Below are 25741 nucleotides of genomic sequence, written 5' to 3' on the forward strand. Positions count from 1 at the left end.
CTGCTTCTCCCTCTCCCACTCCTCCTGCTTGTGTTCCCTCTCTCGCTGTGTCTCTCTCTGTCAAATAACTAAAATCTTAAAATAAAATAAAATAAAATGGTTTAAATGGGTGAGGGGCAGCTGGGTACCACTGGGAAGCATTTCTATGTAAATTGCCTAAAGAGACCTCAGAAGAAAGGATCCTGACTCTCCAAGTGTCCAACAATTTGAGATGAGCTATTTTTTTCTTTGTCAAGAAATACTTTTTTACCTATTTAAAATAAAAATAAAAATGGTTTAAATGGGAACAGCTTTAAATAAGATAGTTCCAGGACAATCATATATAGCTGAAATAAACATGAAATGAGTCATAATTAATTGTTTACATTTTATTTCTTTATCCAAAATGGTAGGAAAATCAAGCTGTATCATTTGTCAGCTACACACTGCTATAGGAAAACAAGCTGCAGTATGTACTGTCTAATAATGACATAACTTCTTGAATTTAGCTTTTAGAAGAAAGATAATTTATATTAACATGGCTTTCCTCGGGAAGCAGCTTACTTAAGTGTGTCAGGTTATACAGTTTCATTTGGCTATTTCCAAAAAGCCAGACATACCCAAATACACTGATGTAAAAGACCTCTTGTTTTATTCTATATGTTAAAGACATTAGTACAATTTTCTAATTCCTTAATGCCCAAACATGTGGCAAACACAGTACACTCACATGATACCCAGTGTCAATTGTGATAATCAGGGTACAAGCATTGTGGAGGGAAAAAAATCCGGATTCCTGAGGTCTCTTCTCTTATTGAGAGGCAGAGCCTGTGGAAACCCCTGGCTGCTGTTCTTGGGGTAGGGAGATACCAAATGAATCACAGTATCGATAGGTAAGGTGGTCCTGGAGAGCAGTACTGGCTGAGAGATGCTGACTAAAGGGTGTTTTCTTGAGTTGCACAGCAGTCAGATCAAACCAGGGGAAAGGCCTGGGGTGGGGGAAAAAAAAATTCTGTTACTTTTTTATGTCTGTTTAATACATCTGATTTGGCTGTTAAACATTTCCTTTAAAGAAAGTTTTCCAACACTTGGAAATAAGGGTATTTTCTATATCAAACTAATTAAAATTCATCAACATTCAGCTACAACTATTCACTATGCAGATTTAATTGTACTTGTGATGCGTTTTGCACAAATGTGCATTTTTCTAAGTGCATTTGGGAGGGAATTCATAATTAAAGAATGATTATAATAATGACATTGACATCGTTTTCAGTATATTTCCCTTGAATTTAGAAATAGAATACATAAGGGGCACCTGGATGGCTCAGCAGGTTAAGCAATGGACTCTTGATTTCGGCTCAGGTCATGATCTAAGGGTCATGAGCTCAAGCCCTGTGTCGGGCACTGTGCTGGGTGTGGAGCCCGCTTAAGATTCTTTCTCTCCCTCTGCCCCTCCCCCCTGCTTGTGTGCAGACTCTCTCTCTTTAAAAAAAAAAAGAAAGAAAATAGCATACATAAGAGGATCATGGACATTAGGAATAGAAAAGATCTGGAAAGCCTGAGTGGCGCAGTCAGTTAAGTGTCTGACTCTCGGTTTCCGCTCAGGTTGTGATCTCAGGGTCATGAGATTGAGCCCTATATCGGGCTCCATGCCCAGTGGGGAGTCTGATTGGGATTTTCTTCCTCTCCCTCTGCCCCTCCCCCAGTGCGTGCTCTCTCTCTAAAATAAATAAATCTTTAAAAAAAAAAAAAAGATCTGGGGCTCCTGGGTGGCTCAGTCATTAAGCTTCTGCCTTTGGCTCAGGTCATGATCCCAGAACCCTGGGATTGAGCCCCACATTGAGCTCCCTGCTCAGTGGGAAGCCTGCTTCTCCCTTTCCCACTCCCCCTGCTTGTGTTCCTGCTCTCTCTCTCTCTCTCTCTCTCTGTCAAATAAATAAAACTTAAGAAAAAATAGGAAAGATCTCATTTCTTTTAAGATATCCTCTTCAGTTGTATAGGGCAAGAAGTAGAAGTTAATATGCAAATAAAAACAGAGCAATGTTAAGTATTACTCAAGTCGATTCAAGTTAAAAAGTATTAAGACATAGGATTGTTACAGTGTTAAAAAGATCAGAGTACAAGCAAGGATATCTGTTCTCACCTTCCTTATTTAACATAGTCCTGGAAGTTGTAGACAATGCAATAATGCAAGAAAGGGGAATAAAAGCATACAGATTGGAAAGACAAAATGAATCTGTCCCTATTTATAAATGACATGATTGTTTATAAAGAAAATCCCAAGGAATCTACAAAAAGAATGTCCCAGAACTAATAAATGAGTTCAGCAAAGTCACAGGAAACAATACAAAAACCAATATATATGTATAGGCAATGAACTCTTGGGCACTAAAATTAAAAATGCAATTCCATTCACACACATACAAAAGGAATACTTGGATATAAATCTAACAAAACATGTATAAGACTTGCATACTGGGGCACCTGGGTGGCACAGTTGGTTAAGTGGCCAACTCTTGGTTTTGGCTCAGGTCATGACCTGGGGGTCGTGATATTGAGCCTGGCATCCAGCTCTGTGCTCAAGACAGAGTCTGCTTGAGATTCTCTCTCCCTTCCCCTTACCCCTCCAGCTCATGCTCATGCTCTCTTTCTCAAATAAATAAATGAACCTTTACCACACACAAAAAAAGACTTATATACTGAAAACTACAAAATGCTGATGAAATAAAGAAGATCTAAATAAATGGAGAGACATACTGTGTTCATGGATGGGAAAACTCAACATAATAACGATGTCAATTCTCCACAAATTGATCTACAGATGTAATGGTAAGATAAAAATTAATTACAACACCAAATGCTGGTGAGGATGCAAAGAAACTGGATTATACATTGCTAGTGATAATGTATAACAGTACAACCACTCTGAAAAACACTTTGTCAATGTCTTAAAAAAACAAAACAAAACAAAAAGCATACAACTACCAAATGACCTAGGAATTATAATCATGAGCATTTGTCCCAGAGAAATGAAAATTTATGTTCACAAAAAACCTGTACATGAATGTTCATAGCACCCTGTTCATAATAACCAAAAACTGAAAAACAAAAACAAAAAACAGCCAAAAACTGGAAACCACTCAGGAGTCCTTCAACAGATGAATAATTAAAGTATGGTACATCCATGCTACAAATACTACTCAGCAATAAGAAGGGATAAACTATTAATATACACAGCAACTTGGATGAATCTCCAGAAAATTATGCTGAATGAAAAAAGCTAATCCCAAAAGGTTACATACTCTGTAATTCCATTTATATAACATTCTGGAAATGACAAAATATGGAAATGGAAAACAGATTAACAATTGCCAAGTTGAGGAGATGGCCAATATGAAGGATCACTCAGTGATAGATCCGTTCTAGATCTTGACTATATCAGTGGCATTATCCTGGTTGTAGTATTCTATTATAGTTTTATCATATCCATGTAGAGATATTTGTACTAAAATTTGTACCATTGGGGGAAAGTAGATAAATGGGTACATGGAATTTCTTTGTATTATTTTTAAAAACTGCATGTGAATGATTTCACTCATATGTGGAATTTAAGAAACAAAACAAATGAATATAGGGAAAGCGAAAAATAAAATAAGATGAAAATTGAGAGGGAGGCAAACCATAAGAGACAATAAACTCTAGGAAACAAACAGGATTGCTGGAGGGGTGGTGGGTGGGGGGAAGGGATAATTAGGTGATGGGCATTAAGGAGGGCACTTGATGTAATGAGCACTGGGTGTTATATGCAACTGATGAATCACTAAATTCTACCTCTTAAACTAATAAAAAAAAACTGCATATGAATCTACAATTATCTCAAAATAAAAGTTTTTTGGGGAGTGCCTGGATGGCTCAGTCAGTTGAGCAGCCGACTCTTGCTTTCTGCTCAGGTCATGATTTCTGGGTCCGGGGATGGAGCCCTGAGTCGGGCTCTGCATTCAGTGCAGAGTCTGCATGAGGATTCTCTCTCTCCCTCTCCCTCTGCCCCTTCCCCTGCTCTCTAAAATAAATGAATAAATCTTTTACTTATTTATTTTTTAAAGATTTTATTTGTTTGTTTGTTTGTTTGACAGAGAGAGCCAGAGAGCACAAGCAGGAGGAACAGCAGAGAGAGAGGGAGAAGCAGACTCCCTGCTGAGCAGGGAACCCAATGCAGGGCTCAATCCCAGGACCCTGGGATCTGAAGGCAGAGGCTTAACTGGCTGAACTACCCAGGCACCGCAATAAATAAATCTTTTTTTAAAAGTTGTTTTTTTAAAAGAGTGGGGATGGGGCTGATGATATGGCTTCAAACTTTGCAAAGATTAATAAAAATATAAAGAGAATGTGAGAAACTACAATCAGAGTGGAAATACTAATATGTCATGCCTCTCACTCTAACAAATGATCTGATGAAAAAGAATGTAGAACAGCACTTTTCCAACTTTAATGTGGTTATCACTTGGGCTTTTGTAAAAATGCAGATTCTGATTCCATATAACTGCAGTGAGAGAGCATGCATACACAAGTGGGGGAGTGGGGGGAGAGGCAGAGGAAGAAGCAGACTCTCTGCTGAGCAGGAAGCCCAATGCGGGGCTAGATCCAAGGACCCTGAGACCATGACCTGAGCGAAAGGCAGACGCTTAACCAACTGAGCCACCCAGGCACCTGGTTAATGTGACTTTTAAGTCTTTTTTTTTTTTTTTTTTAAGATTTTATTTATTTATTTGACAGAGAGAGACACAGCGAGAGAGGGAACACAAGCAGGGGGAGTGGGAGAGGGAGAAGCAGGCTTCCTACCAAGCAGGGAGCCCAATGTGGGGCTCAATCCCAGGACCCTGGGATCATGACCTGAGCCGAAGGCAGACGCTTAAAGACTGAACCACCCAGGCTCCCCTTAAGTCTTTTTTTTAATCTGTAAATTCCCCTTCCTCTTTTTTTTTCTCTTGCAGTTTATTTGTTGAAGAAATTGCGTTGTTTATCCTCTAAACTTTCCCATATTCTGGATTTTGCTGATTATATCTCATGGCCATTTAACACTTTCCTGTCTCTTGAATTTATATCTATAGATTTGATCAAATTCAGGTTTGACTTTTTTTTTTATAGGAATATCTCATCTGTTTCTATTTTTTTTAATTTGTGTCTGTTTTTATCCAGAAACACATTGTCTCTCCTTCTTCAGTGTTAAGACTGATTAATAGATTCAGTCTGATCTATTCAACTTTTCACCTAATGTTGCCTAGATTCATTATTGCATTAGAGGTCACAAAATGATGATATTCTATCACTCCTTCTTCATTTTCAACTTGATAAATAGCGCCAGAAGCCAAGAGCAAACATCCTACTCAGTGATATAACATTAAAAACATAGCCTAAAAAAAAAAATAGCCTATTTTCAAGTTCATTTGTCACAGCATATATTAATAGTAGTTACCTCTGGAGAAGGGGATTTGAGGGCAGTACCTTCACTTTCTGTTTGGTACATTTTAGTTGATACCCTATTTACTACAAACACTTGTTACTTTTCTAATTTTTCAGGTCATTTTTAAAAATTCACATGAAGGGGGCAGCTGGGTGACTCAGTCAGTTCGGCTCAGGTCATGATCTTGGGGTCCTGGGATCCAGCCCCGAGTCAGGCTCCATGCTCAGTGGGGAGTCTGCTTGTCCCTCTCCCTCTGCCCCTCCCCCCCATGCTCTGTTTCTCAAATAAATAAATAAAATCTTTTTTAAAAAATTCACATGAAGAATAAATGTGTAAGAATGATTAAGATTTGGAAAATAATATTAAAGAGGACTTGGTCTACCAGATACCAAAATATAGATACACATTATAGTAATTAATCATAGTATGGGAATAGAAAAATAGGTCCACAGTTCAGAATACAGTCCAAAAATATACCCATGAATATCTTGCAGTTTAGCAAATGATAAAAATCTTATTTCAAATTGGTAGGAAAAGAAATGGCTACTCTATAAATAATGTTAGGACAACTGGCTTTCCAAAATGAATAGAAGATATAATTAAATTATATCTTTTAAAATTAAAAATTTAAATTTTTAATTAAATTTAATTAAATAAAAAACAATTAAAAATCCCAAACTGATTAAAGATTTCAATATTTAAAAAATAAATTACTAGAAGAAAATACAGAATATCTTAAGATGAAGAGGTTCTTTTTTTTTTTTTTTAAATCTTATTTTTATTTATTTGACAGAGAGAGACACAGCGAGAGAGGGAACACAAGCAGGGGGAGTAGGAGAGGGAGAAGCAGGCTTCCTGGAGCCCGATGCAGGGCTCGATGCAGGGCTCGATGCAGGGCTCGATGCGGGGCTAGATCCCAGGTGCCACCCAGGCACCCCAGATGAAGAGGTTCTTAATAAGTATGACTTGAAACCCTAAAGCCATAGAGAAGTAATTTGACAATTTTGACTACAAAAATTAGAATCCCTGAACAGCAAAAGTTATCAAAAAGAGAAATAAACATTATTTCCAATATACATAACATATTCATACTAAAAACTTTTTTTTTTTTTTTTTAAGATTTTATTTATTTGACAGAAAGAGACACAGTGAGAGAGGGAACACAAGCAGGGGGAGTGGGAGAGGGAGAAGCAGGCTTCCCCACGGAGCGGGGAGCCTGATGTGGGGCTCGATCCCAGAACCCCGGGATCAGGACCTGAGCCGAAGGCAGATGCTTAACGACTGAGCCACCCAGGTGCCCCTAAAAACCTTTTATAAAACAATAAATAAAAGCAAACAATCCAGAAGAAAAATAGGCAAATAATTTAAAATGAGAATAAGAGAGAACACATGAGCAACAAGTTGGAAGCTGGAAAAAATATGGACAAATGATAACACTGAGCTGAATCTGAAGTCAGCAATAGGGAAAACCAAGACACAGTCCATTTACATCATAGAACCTGCAAAAGACTCAGGAAGCACATCAGGAAGTGGAAGCGTGATGGGACTAAAAATAGGATCATGGGTTGAAAATCTTAAAAGGGAGAGAGACCCTCACAGCACCCTACCCAATGCTGTACAGTCAGGAGACTGTCCCTCCTCCTCCCCATTTATTTATTCTCTGGAAGGGTTAAATAGGGGGTCTCTGGACAGGGGAATAGGCACTGTTGAAGGAAAGGATTTGCTGAATAGAGGGGGAAGAAAGTAAAAAACAAAACAAAACAAAACAAAAAACCCTAGTGATAAGACCCACCCCTCTTCTTACATACATACACAGCTTTCTTTCCCCAAGTTGTGTCCCAAAGACTTAAAGATATCAGTATTCAAGGTTTTCCAAGGAAACAGCCAATCAAATCACTCTGTAGTGAAGACCACAGTAGCGCAAACAGAGTTTCCAAAAGGGGGTATACCTCAGGCAGAGAACATTTAACTGCAGAGTTTCCAAGCAACTTTCTAGTACTGGGATCTTAAATATGAGCAAAATTCTCCATATACTTGAATAAAGCTTCTCAAATGAATGATAGAGACCAAAACAAATGACCAGAAAACAACCTGAAGGAAACAGACTTCTCAAAGAAGAAAAAAAATTCTCTCATTTACATTCTCAAAGGGATAAGAGATGGTATTGCATAATGAAATGACAACAGGATGCTACATAAAAAAGGAATATTTGGAGATTCTTAAAAAATCTTTGAAAATATTCAAAATAGGGGCCCCTGGGTGGCTCAGTCCAGTAAAGACTTAAGCGTCTGCCTTCGGCTCAGGTCATGATCTCAGGGTCCTAGAGCCCGGAATCTGGCGCTCAGCGGCAAGTTGGTTTCTCCCTCTTCCACTGTGACCTCTCACACTTTTGCTCTCTCTCAAATAAATAAATAAAATCTTTGAAAAGAAAATATTCAAAATAGGGGCACCTGGGTGGCTCAGTCAGTTGGGCATCTGACTCTTGGTTTCAGCTTGGGTCATAGTCTTGGGATTGTGGGATTGAGCCCTGTGTTGGCTCCCTGCTCAGTGGGGAGTTTGCTTCTCCCTCTCCCTTTGCCCCTCCCCATCGCTTGTGCTCTCTCTCTCAAATAAATAAAACCTTTTTTTAAAAAGTAGGAAAGATAAAGAAAATCAGAGTACCAGTCCAGGAGGTCCAACACTGGACTAATAAAATATTTAGAAAAAGAAGAAAGAAAACAGGCAAGGAGACAAAATTATCAAAGACATAATTGGAGAAAATTGGAGAACTTGACATTCAGATTAAAAAGGACTACTGAATGTTCTGTTTCTTTTATGGATATCAGTTACATGGGTATTTCCTTTACAATAGTTTATTAAACTGGATATTTATAATAATGGGATATGTACTTTTCTGTGTATGTGTTATATTTCACACAATTTTTTAAATTAAGGGCGGGGGGGGGGAGGAAAGGCTCACCCTGTGCCCAACACAGTGAGTTAAAACAGACCCACATGAAAAATAAGTAAAATAATATAAAATAAAATAAAATAGATACACATCATGACACATCATAAAATTTTGACTAAGGTCAAACGATCCTATAAGCTTCCAGAGAGAAAAGAAACAGATTTCAGGGGTGCCTGTGTGGCTCAGGTGTTAAGCATCTGCCTTCGGCTCGGGTCATGATCCCAGGGTCCTGGGATCAAGCCCCGCATTGGGCTCCCTGCTCCGCAGGGGGGCCTGCTTCTCCCTCTCCCACTCCCCCCTGCTTGTGTTCCCTCTTTCGCTGTGTCTCTCTCTGTCAAATAAATAAATAAAATCTTAAAAAAAAAAAAAAAAGAAACAGATTTCAAAGGATGAATTCAAGAGTTAGAATGGCACTGTACCTCTCAATAGCAACTCTGTCTGTAAGACAATGAAGCAATGCCTTTAAAATTCTGAGGGAAAATCACTTCTAACCTAGAATTCTATACCTGGCTGTGTTCTCAATAAAATATTAGGTTAAAATAAAAACATTTTCAGACATAGTCTCTTTAAGTTACTTCCTACGCATCCTTTCCTAAGGAAGCTACCGGAGGAGGATATGATCCACCAGTATGAAAGAAAAAACCATGCCAGAGGAAGAGGGAGCCAGGAAAAAGAGATCCAACATTCGAGAGAGAAAGGAATCGCAGGCTAAGGGGGAAGGAAAATCCCCAAACAGCAAGTGCTTCAAAGGCCATTGGTGATTAATTAGAATACAAAAGGTAAGAGAGAATCAAGGATTACTTCCCTAGTTCTGGCTTGACAACTTGGCAGAAGAGCATGTAATTAGGTCAGAAACACCAGCAGAGCAGGTAGGAGAGCAGGTATGCTTCTGGACTGGTTGAGTTTGAGGGGAGATGGTGACCACAACTTCCCTGGGTTTCAAGCTGACATCTGGACTAGAGATACAGAGTCATGCACTGTTGGTGTAATGATAGCAACCGAAGTCCCCGAAGTGGAAAAGCACAGCCGTGAGCACAGTGTAGGGCGGCAAGCAAAGAAGGCCTAGGACAGAGCCCTGAAAACTCCCAGACATCGGATGAGGCAAAGAAAAGCTGCTGGCAAAGGAGCGGCTAGAGAGACAGGAATAAAATGAGGAGAATGTGAGAGTATCAGGAAAGTCAAGAGAAGAGATTGCTTCAAGAAGGATGGAATGTTCAATAGCCAAGGAAGAAAAGGATTAAAAAGTATCCGGTGGGGGCACCTGGGGGGCTCTGTCAGTTGAATGTCCAACTCTTGATTTCAGCTCAGGTCACGATCCCAGGGTCCTGAGATTGAGCCCCACATCGGGCTCCGCACTCAGCGGGGAGTCTGCTTGGGATTCTCTCTGTCCCTGTCCCTCTGCTCCTTCCCTCACTGGTGCGCGCTCTCTCAAAATAAAATAAAATAAAATCTTAAAATAAATAGAATAAAATAAAATAAAATGTGTCCAGTGAATTTTGTGGCATGGAAATCACCGGTAACATGGTAACAAGGGCAACAATTTGTCCCTATTAGATCACCAAAGGTTAAAAAGATTGATCAAGTAATCAAGCTATATTTAAAAAAAAAAAAAAAAAAACAAGTAATCAAGCTATAGAGAAATGATGCGCTCATGCACTACTGGTGGAAATGTAAATGAGCACCACGTTTTCAATAAGCAATTTGGGGATACCTATCAAACATAAAATATATATAACCCCTGACCCAGAAATATTCTTCTAGAATATTCTTCTAGATGTTCATCCGACAGAAATATCGGTACAGGTGTGCAAAGTAAGTACGAGAATGTTCGGTTGCAGCCCCGTATTCAGAATTTGGGGCATGGGAGAACTACATCACCATCAAGAAGAAATAAGATGGATAAATTTAATGAAATAATGAATGTATCCAACAGATACCTATGCAGTTGCTCATAAATGAAGTAGATATGAATGTACTGACTTAGAACGGTGTCTATAACATAGTAAGTGAAAAATCAGTATACATAGTCTGCATGTTTCTAAAATGTATAGGTATAGATATGCATACACATTACATACCATAACTATATAAATATATGTTTGCAAATGCATAGATAAAAAGATAAAATATAAAAACCATATGAAATGGTGTTTGGGGGACAAAGGAGGGCTTTCACTTTTCCACTAGTTGGATTTTTTACAAGAATGTGTTATTTTGGGGGCACCTGGGTGGCTCAGTTGGTTAAGCAACTGCCTTTGGCTCAGGTCATGATCTCAGGGTCCTAGGATGAGCCCCACATCGGGTTCCCTGCTCTGCGGGGAGCCTGCTTCTCCCTCTCCCTCTGCCCTCCCCGCTGCTCATGCGCACTCTCTCTCTCTCTCCCCCTCTCGCTCTCTTTCTCCCTCAAATCAATAAAATCTTTTTAAAAAACCAAGAATGTAGGGCACCTGGGTGGTTCAGTCATTAGGCGTCTGCCTTCGGCTCAGGTCATGATCCCAGGGTCCTGGGATCAAGCCCTGCGTCAAGGCTCCCTACTTCGCGGGAAGCCTGCTTCTCGCTCTCCTGCTCTCCCTGCTTGTGTTCCCTCTCTCGCTATGTCTCTCTCTGTCAAAGAAATAAATAAAATCTTTAAAAAAAAAACCCAAGAATGTATTATTTTTATAAAATTTTAAGATTACATGAAAGGAAAAAAAGAGAGAAAAAGCACCTGCTAAAACAACAGTGTGGGAGAAATTAGAATAGCCAGCTGTCTGATGCCTTACCTTTGCTGAGATAGGTTCTTGCTATAGATTTGGCTGACAAAATCATGTAACTGAAATTTGGGGCAAGATGCTCCATCTTTCTCACAGTCTTCAAAGTGCACAGAGAGTAACAGTTCATTCAGAAGCTGCAGCGCTTGTAAGTGAGGCATGTCCCTTGCGGTGCAGATGTTTAGGACCGCGTATAACACTCCCTCCAACCACTTGATATTGAGGATTATTCCCCCTACACATTAATGGGGAGGGAAATACCAGTTAGCACCACCAAAAGGGTTTGCCTAGAATATAGGACAAACCCCAGACAGTGAACAGCCACCTTTTTTCCAAGATAGGTTGGTCGTAAGAACCTGAAGATAAACAAACACTCCTCTTCGTAAGCCAAGAGCCCTAATTGTGCCCTTTATAACAAATTGTGTGTTACCCTACCCTAGAAGGACAGGTATGACTAATGTAGACATTGCTAATGGCAAAAGCATCCTAGAAATCTCTAGAATGATCCTTCCAATAAGGAGAAGAGACTAGGGAAAAATATAAGATTAGAGCAGGGAAACGCCATGTAGTGCGAGATATCACATCCTCCTGTTTAAATAGGCTCTTACCTCTGGCTGTTTCTAGTTCAGCCTTAACAGGTCTGAGTGCTCAGACTTCTCTGCTTTCCCTAAAGAAGGCTGGCTTTTTGCCACCAAAACTGCTCCCATTCAAAACCTAAATAGCTAGGGGTGCCTGGGTGACTCAGTTGGTTGAGTGTCTGCCTTTGGCTCAGGTCATGATCCCGGGGTCCTGGGATCAAACACCCACTCTGGTTCCCTGCTGGGTAGGGAGCCTGCTTCTCCCTCTCCCTCTGCTGCTCCCCCTGCTTGTGTGTGCGCTCTCTCTCTTAAATAAATAAATAAGATCTTTAAAAACAAAACAAAAAACCTAAATAGCTGAGAGTGTGTCTAGCCTGTACGCCCCCTACACACATACCCAAGACACAACACACACACACACACACACACACACACAGGGATTATAAAATAGCACCAGGCCAAGAGGGAAGTAACTTTCAAAAGAGTGCCAAAAACATGGCAAGCCATTACCAGCAGGACTGTAGGGGCAGGTAGCCTGAAGAATCACAGGATCTTGGAGGGCAGCTGTGATGTCCTTGTTGGCCCCCCAGATGTTGACAAAATCTTCAACACACTGATACTGAGGCCGCAAGATATTGGTGTGGTTCAGTAGGAGTTTCAACCTGAAAGGAAAGCCCCCAAGACAGGGAGTGCAGAGTCAGTACTCCCATAAACCAACCCATGACCCACTGTGTTGGATCGCATCCAACCCCCACCCCCACCCCCACCCCCGACTTCCTGCCCTGCACAGCGCCGCTCAGAGGCAACCAGGGTGCAGGCAGCACTGGGGCACTACTTATCCGCTGGATTGTTCAGCAGTCTACCTGACGCTTAGTGAATGTGGTCTCTTGCCAGGCACTAGGCTAGACAGCAGGGGTACAAAAATAATATTTGACACATGCTGTCAATCACTTTTCATGGTGTTGACTGACAGTTTCCCTTCCCACTGATGCACAAGGGGAACACGAGTCAGGTTCAAGCGGTGGGAAGCAATGCTCCATTGCAGTTCTAACCATTTGCCCACCAAAGGAAACAGTCCACCCACAAGGGCTGTTTATGGAGAAGTGGGGAAGACACAATTAGAAAGGCTAGCTGGGTGTTGCAGATGAAGCTGCTCTTCTTATTACTGGGAATGACCTACCCCAAGGGGGAAGCAGGGGGCTGGGGTGGAGGTGGGGGGAGGAGCCAGATAGGAGCAGATAGAGCAGTTCTGCCAGCTTCCCGCTCACCCTAACAGGCTACCTGGCTATTGGGACGGCAGCCACGAAGCTGTACACGATGCAACCTTTCTCTAGGCGGGTTTGAATTTCTAGGCAGATATTAGGCAGCTGAGAGGGCAGGCAGCAGAGGAACAGCACGTTGGCCCAGTCCACCAGATAAGGGTTATGGTAAAAACACTGGATTCCCAGTTTCTGGAACTCATCTGGGAGGGATAAAGGAAGAAAGACAGATCACATCACAAAGGAGTTTGACCTAAACATCAGCTGTGGGGAGAGGATGACAATGACTTTTTCTCAAGTCCTCTCTCCCTGTGAATCAGAGAGACCCCCTCCACACGTCTTCTAAAAGACATGGGCCATGCCCCAACCCCATCATCAAAAAAGCTAGTGTCACTGCAGCCGTGCTGGAGATTTAATTCATCCTCTCTTACTTTTAGACCAAATGCTAGAATTTTTCAGGTTGGTTGGTTGGTTGGTTAGGAAGAAAAAAATCTGGAAGAAGCCTCCTTGCTCTAATTTAATGACGATTCATCATGTGCCAGGTAGCGTACAAAGTACTCTACATACATTATCTAAGTCAGTCCCCACAGGACCTCCTGAGACTAGTATTATTCCTATATTATAGATGAGGAAACTGAGGTTTTGAGAAATCATTTGGCTTGAGCTGGTGGGAAAGGCTAAGAGAGTGGAAGAACATAGGGCAGAGGCTGGGAGGAGTTTGGAAAAATATACTTACAGTTTCAGTAAAGTATATGCAACTTACTGTTGTTTTAACAAGATAGTTTTAAACATTGAGAGAAATGTGATGACTCATGTATTTGCATTCAGTCACCGGCAGTTAATCATTTGTACTTATTTGATATGGATTTCAAAAGTAAAAATGTAAACTCACATAAGGTAGTATGTTTTAAGGGTTGTTGGAAAACAGAATATTACAGACATTGGAGAAGTGAGTTCTTATTTTAACCACCAAGGGTATATGATAACATTTGACGCTGATGTTATCTGGGCACTCATAAACCTGGAAGATGGATGGGACAAAGAGGAAGTTTAGAAAACATGCACGTCCATACTTCTTTCACAGGTTGTTCTCAAAAGTGTACAGAATCTGATGCTAAGGGACGCCTAGGTGCTCAGTCAGTTAAGCCTCTGCCTTTGGCTCTGGTCATGATCCCTGCTTTGGGCTCCCTGCTGACTAGGCAATCTGCTTCTCCCTCTCCCTCCCCCACCCCAGCTCATGCTCTCTTCTCTCTCTGTCTGTCAAATAAATAAACAAAATCTTAAAAAAAAAAAAAAAATCTGATGCTAAGCATTTTGAATTCTTTCTTCCTTACACAACATGCAGGGATGTTCTAAAACTGTAATTTTATTATTAATAAATACAGTGCTTTCCAAAGAATATATGCACCTTATTGAAACATATATACTAGTCCTATTGATGAAAGCAGAGAAATTTGTTTTACATGGTAAGATTTTTTTTTTTTAAGATTTTATTTATTTATTTGACAGAGAGAGACACAGTGAGAGAGGGAACACAAGCACGGGGAGTGGGAGAGGGAGAAGCAGGCTTCCTGTGGAGCAGGGAGCCCGATGAGGGGCTCAATCCCATGACCCTGGGACCATGACCTGAGCCAAAGGCAGACGCCTAACGACTAAGCCACCCAGGTGCCCCACATGGTAAGATTTTTTTTTAAGTTTAATATAGAAAGAATGCTTGCAAATTAATAAGAAAAATTCAGTCAGGCACTCCAACTGAAAAACTGGACAAAAAGAACTCAAAAAAAGGAACTAGTAATAAAGCTATAAAACATATTCAGTTCTTCTAGTGATCAGTAAAGAATATATTAAAACAAGAAAAATTTAAAAGTTATATTAAAATGGTGATTAAGGGGCACCTGGGTGGCTCAGTAGGTTGAGCGTCTTGACTCTTGATTTCGGCTCAGGTCATGATCTCCGGATTAGGAGATGGAGCCCTGCTTCAGGCTCCGTGCTCAGCGGGAAGTCTGCCTGAGATTCTCTCTCTCTCCCTTGCCCTCTGCCTCTCCCCAGCTCGCACACACGTGATCTCTCTCAAATAAATACACAAATAAATAAATAAATAAATAAATAAATAAATCTTTAAACACACACATAAACCTCTTTCTAGCTTCCTTCAGGGCTAGCAAGCAGAGAACTAAGTATGCTGCGTGCAGGGATTCCTTATTCAAGGGACGCTTTCAAAATGGCCTCGTCAACACCCAAGTCCCTCTCGGCCACACACTGTTCCTCACCCAGGGCCTCTGGCCTCCGAGTGGAGATCCTCAGGTTCTCAGCAGGGATGGGGACAAGCTGAAGCAGTACACGAGCCAGCTGCTTCCCAAGGTGGCCACCTCCAATGATGCCCACCTTTAACTCATCATCATCGGGAATGCCAGTAAGCAATCCAGTCAAGGGACAGCTGGAAGTCTGCTTCTCATGGAATGATTCTCTGGAGAATGAACACACAGACACATAAATAAATACACATGAACCCTGTAGCTCTTCTTGTCAACCTCCGATGTTCTCTGCTCTAGCTTCCTCATGCGGCTGCCTGGTGGCCCCTGAAGTACTCCAGAGATAAGGCATTCCAATTAGGTGCCACTTACCCAGCATTGCTGGGGAATGAAATGTTCCCCCTGAGCAAATTTTCCACAAAGTAAAGCATCCCACTTCAAGGGACCGAAACTTGTTTAAAACATTTTTAAATGAACATATTTTGTTGTTGTTACATGTACCATGAATTTCCCTGCCTTCTTAAACACAAGGTCTGAATATTTAACTGTTTGACTCAGAACTATCATTGTGAACTGCTCTTTATGCAGCATCCTGGAACACTGTCGGCCAGTTCCTTCATTGCTTCCTGTGTAGACAGTTGTCCGTTTTCATTGCCATCATCATAAGCCATCCCTCTCCTACCACATACCTACTCTTTCTGCTTTGCTATTTTAGTTTTGCATACATCTGGGTAACCAGGTAACTTAGCTTTTTTCAAACATATGATTTATAAAAATAAGTGGTATATAGGGGAAAACAAACCTGAGAAATTGAGGATCAAAGGATTGAGGCCACTCTTTCCAGAGGCTCACTTAACTGTTGGTTCTGGATGTGTTTCCTTGGCCCAAGGTGAACAAAGTCTGACCTCTGAATACCTGAGGCGTTGTTTTCTGTTGTTATATGACAATCTTATATTTGTTCTCTATTTCTGTTAAAATTAGACTTAAGCTCTGGAGTTTCCATATAAACATCACAAGCCACATTCTATTTAAGGCTTCTCTCTGGGTTGAAAGGAAAGCATTTACTCTGTGCCTGATCCTCCCAAATATAAAATGCCTCCCAGAAATTTCACATTTTGGTTTCTCACCACTCATCTGGGATGCAACCAGAAGGTTTATGTACTCTTATCAGTCAACCAATCAGCAGACTCATAAAGCAGCCTGCCTCTTTGTGTATCTGCTATATCTGTAACATGTTCAATTCAGATCTGGTCTCACCATCCAGCAGTTGATCTAATTTCAGAAAAAAGTAGTCTGGGGGCGGGGGGCACTACCAATGTTCCAGGAGTAGCTTATAGAATCCAGGAGCCTGGGCTTAGGTACCTGGCTCTCACACACTACCTGTTTAAGTGTCCAAAGCCATATTGTACAAAGACACCAGAGGTCAGGACTAGACTGAGCTTCTTTGCAAATCAGTATCCTTGGGTTTCACGCAAGTCACCTGACCAAAAGGACCCCCCGAGTTTCAGGAGGATTCCATTATTAGCTTAGCCCAGAAAGGAAGAACCAACCTCATTTTCAGCCAACAGCCACAGGATAGCTAGTCATTGGTAGCTGTGGAAGACAAGCTGGTGGTTCCAGTGAGTGACTGAATGGGTGAATGAATGATCATTTAATCAATCCACCAAAAGGAAATCACCACAAGCTGTGCTTTGTTATGTAACCACAGCCAACGGACTCTGGTATGCATTTCCCAGTGCCTTCAGACCACAGTGACTGACTGTGGGTTGGAAAAGGTAGGAAGACACTCCCCCTGCCAAAGGTATCCTCCAATATAAAAAGTTTAAGTCATTTGGATACTCCACAGTGAGATTCTTCTCCATCTGGCCTACCTTGGAGACCTAGCTTACCTCAAATTACAGAGTAGCCTGCAGAAGAAGGTTGCATGGGCACAGGCCTTGATCATCAGCCCTCGAGAACGGCCCTGCAAATACAGCCAGCTGCGATCTTCCTCTTGAATCCCATACTCAAACTGCAGGGATTCAAGGTCCCCTAGCATGTCCATTTCCAAGCCACCATCTCCTGCAGTGACAGATGCCAATCAGTTTGGCTCCCTGTCTTGGAAGACAGGGAATGTGTGCCCAAGTCACAGGCGGTTGTGATGGTGGGCTTCAGCACCTCTCTCCTCCCATATTCTATACTTGCAGTGTGAGTCCTGGAGGATTCCTATGCACTGACTGCCCACGGATCAGGAATACCTGGATTCACAAAAAACCTGAACAAAAATCCAAAGTAACGCTCCTCCACATAGGCTACATGCACTTTTTTCAAGAGATGCATTTACATTAGCAGTGGGTTTCGCAGATGCTCATGAGCCAGGACCTTCTCCCTTCCACTCCCTCCTAGGCCTTAGAAATAGGACTGGCCATGTACACCACACTTCAGAGGAATTCTTTTCACTAAACTCTGTGTTCCTCAAAGGATAGGAAAGAGCCCAAAATAACTAACATGGTCCCCTGCCTAGGGCAAGGACATTTGGATTTTAGAAAATGAAGCCAGAGATACATAAGCCCGTGTACATATATCTCTCACCAACCAAAGTGAGGAGAAGGTGGCACTACTCCTCAGTACTTCTGGTCCTGGAGAGTAAGAATACATTTCCAGGGAGAATTACCCAAGAAAGTTGTCATTATGACTCCTTAGCTACCAGATTACTTCATTCTCTGAGCCTTAAAGGGGCCAGCCCCACAAAGAAGTTTTCAGACCCGCCTCATGAGGACAGGAATTCTTTCCACTAGTTTTTTTATTTTCACCGAGGATTTATTTGAGGGGGGAGGATCAGAGGGAGAGGGGGAGAGTCTCAAGCAGATTCCCTGCTGAGTGCGGAGCCCAACACAGGGCTTGATCTCACGACCCTGAGATCATGACCTGAGCCAAAATCAACAGTCAGACACTCAACCAACTGAGCCACCCACGCGCCCCTTTCCACTACTTCTAGGAGCACTAGAAACAGGGAGGTATGGGATCCTCCTTTTCCTAACAGAAGGTTCTAGACTTCTAGATTTTTCCCAGACTGTAATATCATACAGATCTCAGCACTAGTCAAGGAGTTATTTTTCAAACTCCTTCTTTTGTATTCAAGATACCGATGAATAAGATGAGTAAGTTCTGGGGATCTAATGTACACCATAATGACTATAGTTAATTATACTTGAAATTTGCTAAGAGTAGATCTTAAATGTACTCACCACATACATAAAAGGTAATTATATGAGATGACAGATGTGTTAATTAACTGAACTGTGGTAATCATTTCACAACATATATCAAATCATCATGTTGTATGCCTTAAATATATACAATTTTTATTTTATTTTTTATTTTATACAATTATACTTCAATAAAGCCAGGGAAAGAAATCAGTGATATTCAGAACTCTATTTTATTACAGCAATGGCAAAACTGAGATCAGAAATCAAAACTAGCTCAAATCTCTAATCCACTTTTTTGAAAGTAATCTCTACATTCCATGTGGGGCTCGAACTCACGACCCCGAGATCAAGAGTCACACCTTCTACAGACTAAGCCAGCGAGGCACCACTCTAATCCACTTTCTAAATTAAAAAAAAAAAATTGAGGTGAAACTCACATAACATAGATAGCCACTTAGAAGTGAACAATCCAGTACATTCACAATACACTCATACCCACTACCTCTAGTTCCAAAACATTTCCCGATGAAAGGAAACCCTATACCCATTAAGCACCTGCCTTCGGGTCGGGTCATGATCCCAGGGTCCTGGGATTGAGCCCTGCATCGGGCTCCCTGCTCGGCGGGAAGCCTGCTTCTCCCTCGCCCACTCCCCCTGCTTGTGTTACTGCTCTCGCTCTCTCTGTCAAATAAATAAATAAAATCTTAAAAAAGAAAATAAGAGTAATTTAGTGTATATATACACACACTGTATATGTGTACACACACACATACAAAGATGGGTATATCTATACCCATACAAATGGGTAAATACAAATACATATATACCCATCTTCTTTTTCTATTCCATCAGTTGATGGACATTTGGGCTCTTTCCATAATTACGCTATTGTTGATAATGCTGCTATAAACATTGGGGTGCATGTGCCCCCTTTGAATCAGCATTTTTGTATTTTGTATCCTTTGGATAAATACCTAGTAGTGCAATTGCTGGGCCATAGGGTAGTCTTATTTTTAACTTTTTGAGGAACCTCCATACTGTTTTCCAGAGTGGCTGTACCAGTTTGCATTCCCACCGACAGTGCACAAAGGTTCCCCTTTCTTCACAGCCTTACCAACACCTGTTATTTCCTCAGTTGTTAATTTTAGCCATTCTGACAGGCTTGAAGTGGTATCTCATTGTGGTTTGATTTGTATTTCCCTGATGATGAGTGACGTTGAGCACCTTTTCATGCATCCGTTAGCCATCCAGATGTCTTCTTTGGAAAAGTGTCTATTCATGTCTTCTGCCCATTTCTTAACTGGATTATTTGTTTTTTGGGTGTTGAGTTTGATAAGTTCTTCATAGATTTAGGATACTAACCCTTTATCCAATATATCATTTGCAAATATCTTCTCCCATTCCATTGGTTGCCTTTTGATTTTGTTGTTTCCTTTGCTATGCAGAAGCTTATTATCTTGATGAGCTCCCTATAGTTCACTTTTGCTTTTGTTTCCCTTGCCTCTGGAGGTACGGGGTACGTTAAGTAAGAAGTTGCTGCGGCCAAGGTCAAAGAGGTTGCTGCCTGTTTTCTCCTCTAGGATTTTGATGGTTTCCTGTCTTACATTTAGGTCTTTCATCCATTTCAAGTTTGTTTTTGTGTATTGTGTAAGAAAGTGGTCCAGTTTCATTCTTCTCCATGTCACTGTCCGGTTTTCCCAATACCATTTATTAAAGAGACTTTCTTTTTCCCCACTGGATATTCTTTCCTGCTTTCTCAAAGATTAGTAGACTATCATTCGAGAGCTCTTATGTCAATCCCAATCTTAGCACTTGAAGTGAAGAGTATGGAAGCTCTTATCAAGTTTGAGAAAATACTTCCTTTGATCACAACACTGAGTAGGTAGGTAATCCTAACGTTGCATGTGATGTTATTGTTCTGAAGGAGAAAGTTCAGGATCTCCCCACTCAGCATGACCATGAACCTGTACAGCTGTGGACTCTAGGCCCATCCTTCGCTAACACATTCTCAGAAATATGGATCCAGCGGTTGTGGCTTTGTAATGTGTCAAGTTTGCTAGGCTAAACTACATTTCCCAGAATTCCCTTCCCTGAATATTTCTGGTTAGCCACAAGAGACTTTTGTGCAAGATCTGGAAGGCTGAGTTGAAGCAACGGCGAGTTTGTGTTGATGCTTGCAAGGTCAGGGCAGGTACTTTGTCTGCTAGCAACCCTGCTGGTGGGGGGCAGCAGTTGGACCCACAATTGCTACAGTTTCCCCTGGATCCTCCTACAGCTTCTCACACTCCTGAGCCAGGTTTGTGTTCAGCTGTGCGACAAAGGCCACCAGCTGCAGGACACCCACTTCCTCAACATTAGAGGCAGTGAGAATTGACACGGGTTCCTGTCCATCCTCACGGGCTCCATCTTGTCCTTGCTTTCCCTCACATTTTATCCACCTTCCCTTCCCCACTGCCTGCCCTGTGGACATCCAGCTCTACCACCAGGTATGAAGACAACCTTCCAGAGACTGTTTAACCAAAGCCATACTGGAGTAAAGTCCAATCCCTGTAATGAATCCTACATATAGACAGACTACATACTAATGATTCTGTTTCTCTAAATGAATCCGGGTATACTAAGTAATAAAGCCACCATGGTTCGTTGGACGATCAGGCAATAACTTCAGCACAATTTAGCAAATTAAACTCCTGTTTCTTCAGTAGCAAGAGGGATGATTAGAAAAGGAACTATGAAATTACCTGGAATTGCAAAGTGAAGGAGCAAGAGCCGGAGTCTGATAACCTTAAAGCAGGTTCGCATTACTGACATTCTGGGCGGCTGTCCTACGTTGTAGGACGTTTCGCAGCGTTCTTGCTTCTACGCACTAGACGCCAGTAGCGCCCACTTGTAGCAACAAAGCATCTCCAGATTTTGACACGGGTCTCCTGAGGGAAAAATTGTCCCCAGTTGAGAACCACATGCCTTAAAGCCTGCTGGGGTTTTTTTTTTTTTTTAAGATTTTATTTATTTGGGTGAAAGAGAGAGAACAAGCAGTGGGGAGGGGCAGAGGGAGAGAGAAGCAGACTCCTCACTGAGGAGGGAGCCCTACGCGATGCCGATGCCTGGCTCTATCCCAGGACCAGGAAATCATGACTTGAGCCGAAGACAGACTTTTAACCAATTGAGCCACCCCGGCGCCCCCTGCTGTGTGCTTCTATACATCTCCTTTTCCTCTAAAACTTCACCCACTCCACAGGGGCATATAATTCTACAAGCTCTGAGAGAAACACACCATCCTATGACAGGTTAAGATAGTGAGTCCAGAGAGAAAGGGATTCACTCAACACCACACAGCTTATCAGTGGTAGAACTGAGACAAGAGGCCAGGTCTTTTGTCTCCCAGCTTGGTGCTCCATTAACCACACAGCCATACTTTGCCATAAACACCGTTACTCCATGACTTAGGTTGACAGATACTGAATGCGGTCACTGAGGCAGGTTTCTAGTGGTCCCAAGAGACAGGGCAATTATTTCATTGTTCTGCACAAAACAACTAGGAGGGAAAGAGAAGGCACCAAGGAGGAAAAAGCTTTATTAATAGAGTCTAGGCATGTCGGGGAAACCCAGTTCAGTCACAAAGAAGAGAGGCTAATATTGGTACAGGGCAGGAGGCTAGTACTACAGAATATCCTGTTGAAAACCACGTGTGAAACTCAAACCTCCATCTTAATATCCTAACCGTCTGAAATGCTGCTGAGTTTAGCCCTGGTGAACCTTCTGGAAGCTCCTAGTGAAATAATGAGATATGTGCATAAGGGAAGAGCACTACAGCAGTGCTGAATCTGAGCTCCATAAAAGGTTATGGGTTTAGGGTGGGAGAAGTAGAGGAAAAGATAACGGGGATGTCCTTATCTCCCACACAAGGCCATCTTGGTGTGCAGGTGAGAGAAGAACCACAAGTCTCGGACAGAGGCTAGACTGGGGCAGCAGAGGGCACTGGTTGAAGAAACACGACATCTGGGCAATCTCTGTCATTATGTGGAGAACTCTGTGCAGTCTGGTGTGAAGGCACCTCCAATAGTTCGTGGCTATTACTGGCACCCCTTCCTGAGGTCCCTTGGGAGAAAGCCATTTTGGTTCTTTTCTGACTTCATTCAGAGCAGAACTGCCAATGTCCAGCACCAAGTCCAGGGTCATAATTAGCTGAGAGGAATGGAGTGGCCACTCTATGACACCTGACCTCTTAGTCTAGATGACTTCTTTTCTAGAGCAGTCATTTTTCCCAGACCAAGAGAGATCTTGCCCAATATGGGCCCAATCTAGAAATTACTCCCACCTTCATGTGAGCACCAGGTGGAGAGAATCTTCCTCATGAGTCAAAGCTTTAGATCTTGGCCCTTGGACGATGATCCTTGGACAGAAGATCAGTCTGAAGCTGTCTGTGCCCAGACGCTGGTTTCTGTCCTCAGAGTAGCAGGCACTGCCTGTTGATGATGGGTCCAAGCGATGTGTTGAAGAGCACACTCTACTTTCACAGGCAGGAAAAGAAGAAATGAGGCAGGTTTCAGGGTAGCCAATGCCACTTAATTCTTCCATCGAATTTGCTGTAAAAAGAACAAACAATATCTGTTTCCACTGACCCCTAGAGAGAGGTAGCGGAATACAATAAAACAAGGCTAACAGCTAGATAAAGTAAGAATAAGAATGGAGAATGAAATTGAGAATTGTTTTTCTAAGATGTGGGGGAGTTTGCTTATTCAAAGATGAATCAAACACCCATCCTGTGTATCATAAATTTCATTTAGGGCATTTGTTCTGGTTCTGCCCTACGCAGGACCAAGACTCACTAGCTTTAGATAACCCAAGGGTAGGTCCCAAAATATCTAACAGGGAGCTAAGCTCCATATTAACAAAAAGCTCAGCAATTTCCTGCTATGAGAGATGAGCCCGCTGTTGCCCAAATAGCTAATATCTGTTTTACCCACTTATTTCCAACAGGTAGGTCACACCTGGCCCAGGAAACTACCATCTGGATGTTCTGAATCCGTAGCAGTTGTTTCCATACTCCCTGGACTAGTACCTCCTACCCACTATGTTTAATGATTACCAGGGTGCTATGTGAAGTCTCAGCCCCAGGTCCCCAGATTACCACTGGGTCATCCCACATCTCAGAGGAGTAATTTCTGCTATTCAAAGCAGTGCTTCAGATCCTGAGGCCCGGAAGAGATCCTTGTATCCATGATACTCAGCAAACTGTGACCCCATCCAGGCCTTGGGGATATATATTTGATGGTACTATTGAGGACCGTCTCCTGGGACTGCTGGAGAGTATGCTTTAGCTGCTCACCGAGCTATTCAGAATGGCATCAATCTTCTCCTCCTCTGCAGATCCTTTATCCACCTTACTCCTGTATGCTAGCAACTGTTGACGATCCTTCAGGTCCCGGCAAGTCTATACACCAACAGACACAATAAAACCTCCAATCAGCCTTCTCTACGAGGGCCTTTTTCTTTCTGCCACTCTCAACATGGGGCCAAGGTTCAAGGAGAGGCTGACGGCCTATAGTGGGATGACAGTGGGGTCAAACACCTACAGAACTTCTTACTGAAGAGAAATCTACAGAGCTTATGTGGCTGGATTCAGTTCTGTGAATTCCATAAGTGCAACAAATTTATAAAAGCAGAGAGGTTATCAAAGGGCTGGGGAAATAATACAGGAGAACTCGTTCCAAACTAATTCTTGCCAGATCATTTTGTCTGTTAAGTCGAAATTGAAAGCACCTCAGGATCTAATAAGACAGAGAATATCATAATCCCCCATTCTCCAGTAAGGGTCTAACTCACGGTTCTCATTTCTTAGGACTCACATCAATGACGACATCATGGCACTTGAACTTGGTGGCTAAGTTCAACTTTGTGTCCACATCTTCCACCAAATTAACATACTCTTGTAGTATCTATGGGAAAAGGTACTTCTGATTAATGACTCCCAGACCCATAAAACAAAGAGCTCTAAAAGGAAGACAACAAAATTCCTGAGAAAGGCAAGAGTTCCATATCTGATGTCTACCATTCCCATGATCAACCAGAGAACTAGCTCTGCAATGGGGAATGAGGTGACTGTATGCAGTACTTCCGTGCTTGCCCAGGGCAGATGGGAAGAGCACATTCTGCCTTACCCTACAGCTAGATACCCAGGCCAGCAAGAGGTGTGCTCTAGATCTGAGCTGGTGCTATGCTCATTGCTCCTTGATGTCCTTTCTCACTGAGCTCTCCTTTTGTATCATTTGAATATGTCAGTGCTCCACATGGGCACAGTAGATGCTCCTCAAAGAGGGGCAGTCTGGGATTACTTCTAAAGGGGAGAGGAGAACTTCCCTCCTTCGCCTTTTCTATCTCAAGGTCCACTACCACCATTATGTTATCTTTAAGATAAGACCAGAGCAGGTCTCAAGTCTCCCATCACTGACCAGTAAGAGGCTAAAAGTTAGGTCTCCTAGAGGATCCTGTACCCAACACTCTTTGGGGGCTGTTACCTGGACAGGGGCACTATTCTTGTGCAAAATTTCCACAACCCGATGGAAGCCAATGGGTGCTCTCTTCTTAGTGTAGCCCAGCCAGTTCTGAAAAGGGAAGACAGGGCAGCAGTAGCTAGGCAAGACAGACTCAACACATTTTGTGACCATTCATTTTATGTTTAGACTAGAATAACATGGTGGTGAGTATGGATGGATGGGAGGTGGGAGATAGAGAAGTGAAGAGAGAGGAGTTTTTCAGAAAAGTCAAGGAATTTAAGAGGGTGGAAAAAGAGCCAAAGAGGGGCACCTGGGTGGCTGAGTCGTTAGGCGTCTGCCTTCAGCTCAGGTCATGATCCCAGGGACCTGGGATTGAGCCCCGCATCGGGCTCCCTGCTCAGCAGGAAGCCTGCTTCTCCCTCTCCCACTCCCCCTGCTTGTGTTCCCTCTCTCGCTGTCTCTCTCTCTGTCAAATAAATAAATAAATAATCTTAAAAAAAAAAAAAAAAAAAAGCCAAAGCTATGAAATAAGTTCTTAGATCTACAGGCAGAAAAAAGTCTGTGAAATATGGCTAAATGAAATAAGCAATTTACTTTATAATACTTGTAGTATGAACTTATCTGGGTAGAAAAAATCCTATCCTCTGTGTTTATATTCATATAAGGGTATTTGTAAATTCATGAGGGAAAGTCTGGAAAACTACCCATCAAACTTTTAAGATTATTTGCCTTGCAGAAGGGACTGAGACAGGAGCAGGTAGACAATGGACGAGGAATTTCACATAATTTGACTGTCTGTGCTCTCATATAGTGTTTGATTT

General features: G+C 42.1%; 2 protein-coding genes across 9 annotated transcripts in view; both read right to left on the minus strand.

The window, feature by feature from the left end:
• Positions 1–155: 155 nt before the first annotated feature.
• Positions 156–21282, minus strand: NOXRED1 (NADP dependent oxidoreductase domain containing 1). Its single transcript, XM_045901315.3, has 7 exons — positions 21165–21282; positions 17122–17293; positions 15251–15447; positions 13003–13183; positions 12232–12383; positions 11156–11378; positions 156–968 (listed from the first exon to the last, which is right to left on the minus strand). The coding sequence occupies exons 1-7, from the start codon at positions 21232–21234 to the stop codon at positions 791–793; spliced, it is 1173 nt and encodes a 390-aa protein (XP_045757271.2). The 5' UTR covers positions 21235–21282; the 3' UTR covers positions 156–790.
• The window catches only part of VIPAS39 (VPS33B interacting protein, apical-basolateral polarity regulator, spe-39 homolog), a 54608-nt gene continuing 42785 nt past the window's right edge, over positions 13919–25741 (minus strand). For 5 of the 8 annotated variants that reach the window (XM_064571414.1, XM_064571416.1, XM_045901317.3 and 2 more), the window contains 4 exons: positions 24942–25028; positions 24273–24362; positions 23753–23857; positions 21967–23009 (listed from right to left, as the gene is read on the minus strand). In XM_064571414.1, coding sequence (XP_064427484.1) covers positions 22989–23009; positions 23753–23857; positions 24273–24362; positions 24942–25028 — 303 coding nt within the window. In that variant the 3' untranslated portion in view covers positions 21967–22988. Of the gene's footprint in view, positions 14002–15250; positions 15448–20161; positions 21351–21966; positions 23010–23752; positions 23858–24272; positions 24363–24941; positions 25029–25741 lie in introns of those variants that run through there. The other 3 variants (XR_010405280.1, XR_010405281.1, XR_010405279.1) reach the window with 3 other exon arrangements.

The sequence above is a fragment of the Mirounga angustirostris genome, unplaced genomic scaffold (genome assembly GCF_029215605.1).
Source record: "Mirounga angustirostris isolate CCGP_5_RB_7025 unplaced genomic scaffold, mMirAng1.0.hap1 SCAF_9, whole genome shotgun sequence".
Classification (NCBI taxonomy): Eukaryota; Metazoa; Chordata; class Mammalia; order Carnivora; family Phocidae; genus Mirounga; species Mirounga angustirostris.

Bases quoted from the DNA above. Each gene is read 5' to 3' on its own strand.
- NOXRED1 (XM_045901315.3), bottom strand. From the start codon at position 21,234: ATGTCAGTAATGCGAACCTGCTTTAAGGTTATCAGACTCCGGCTCTTG. The intron at 17,294-21,164 runs GTAATTTCATAG...CTGTCACTGCAG, and splicing joins CCTTCACTTTGCAATTCCAG to GAGATGGTGGCTTGGAAATG. The intron at 969-11,155 runs GTAAGGCATCAG...CCCCCACCCCAG, and splicing joins AAGAACCTATCTCAGCAAAG to GCCTTTCCCCTGGTTTGATC.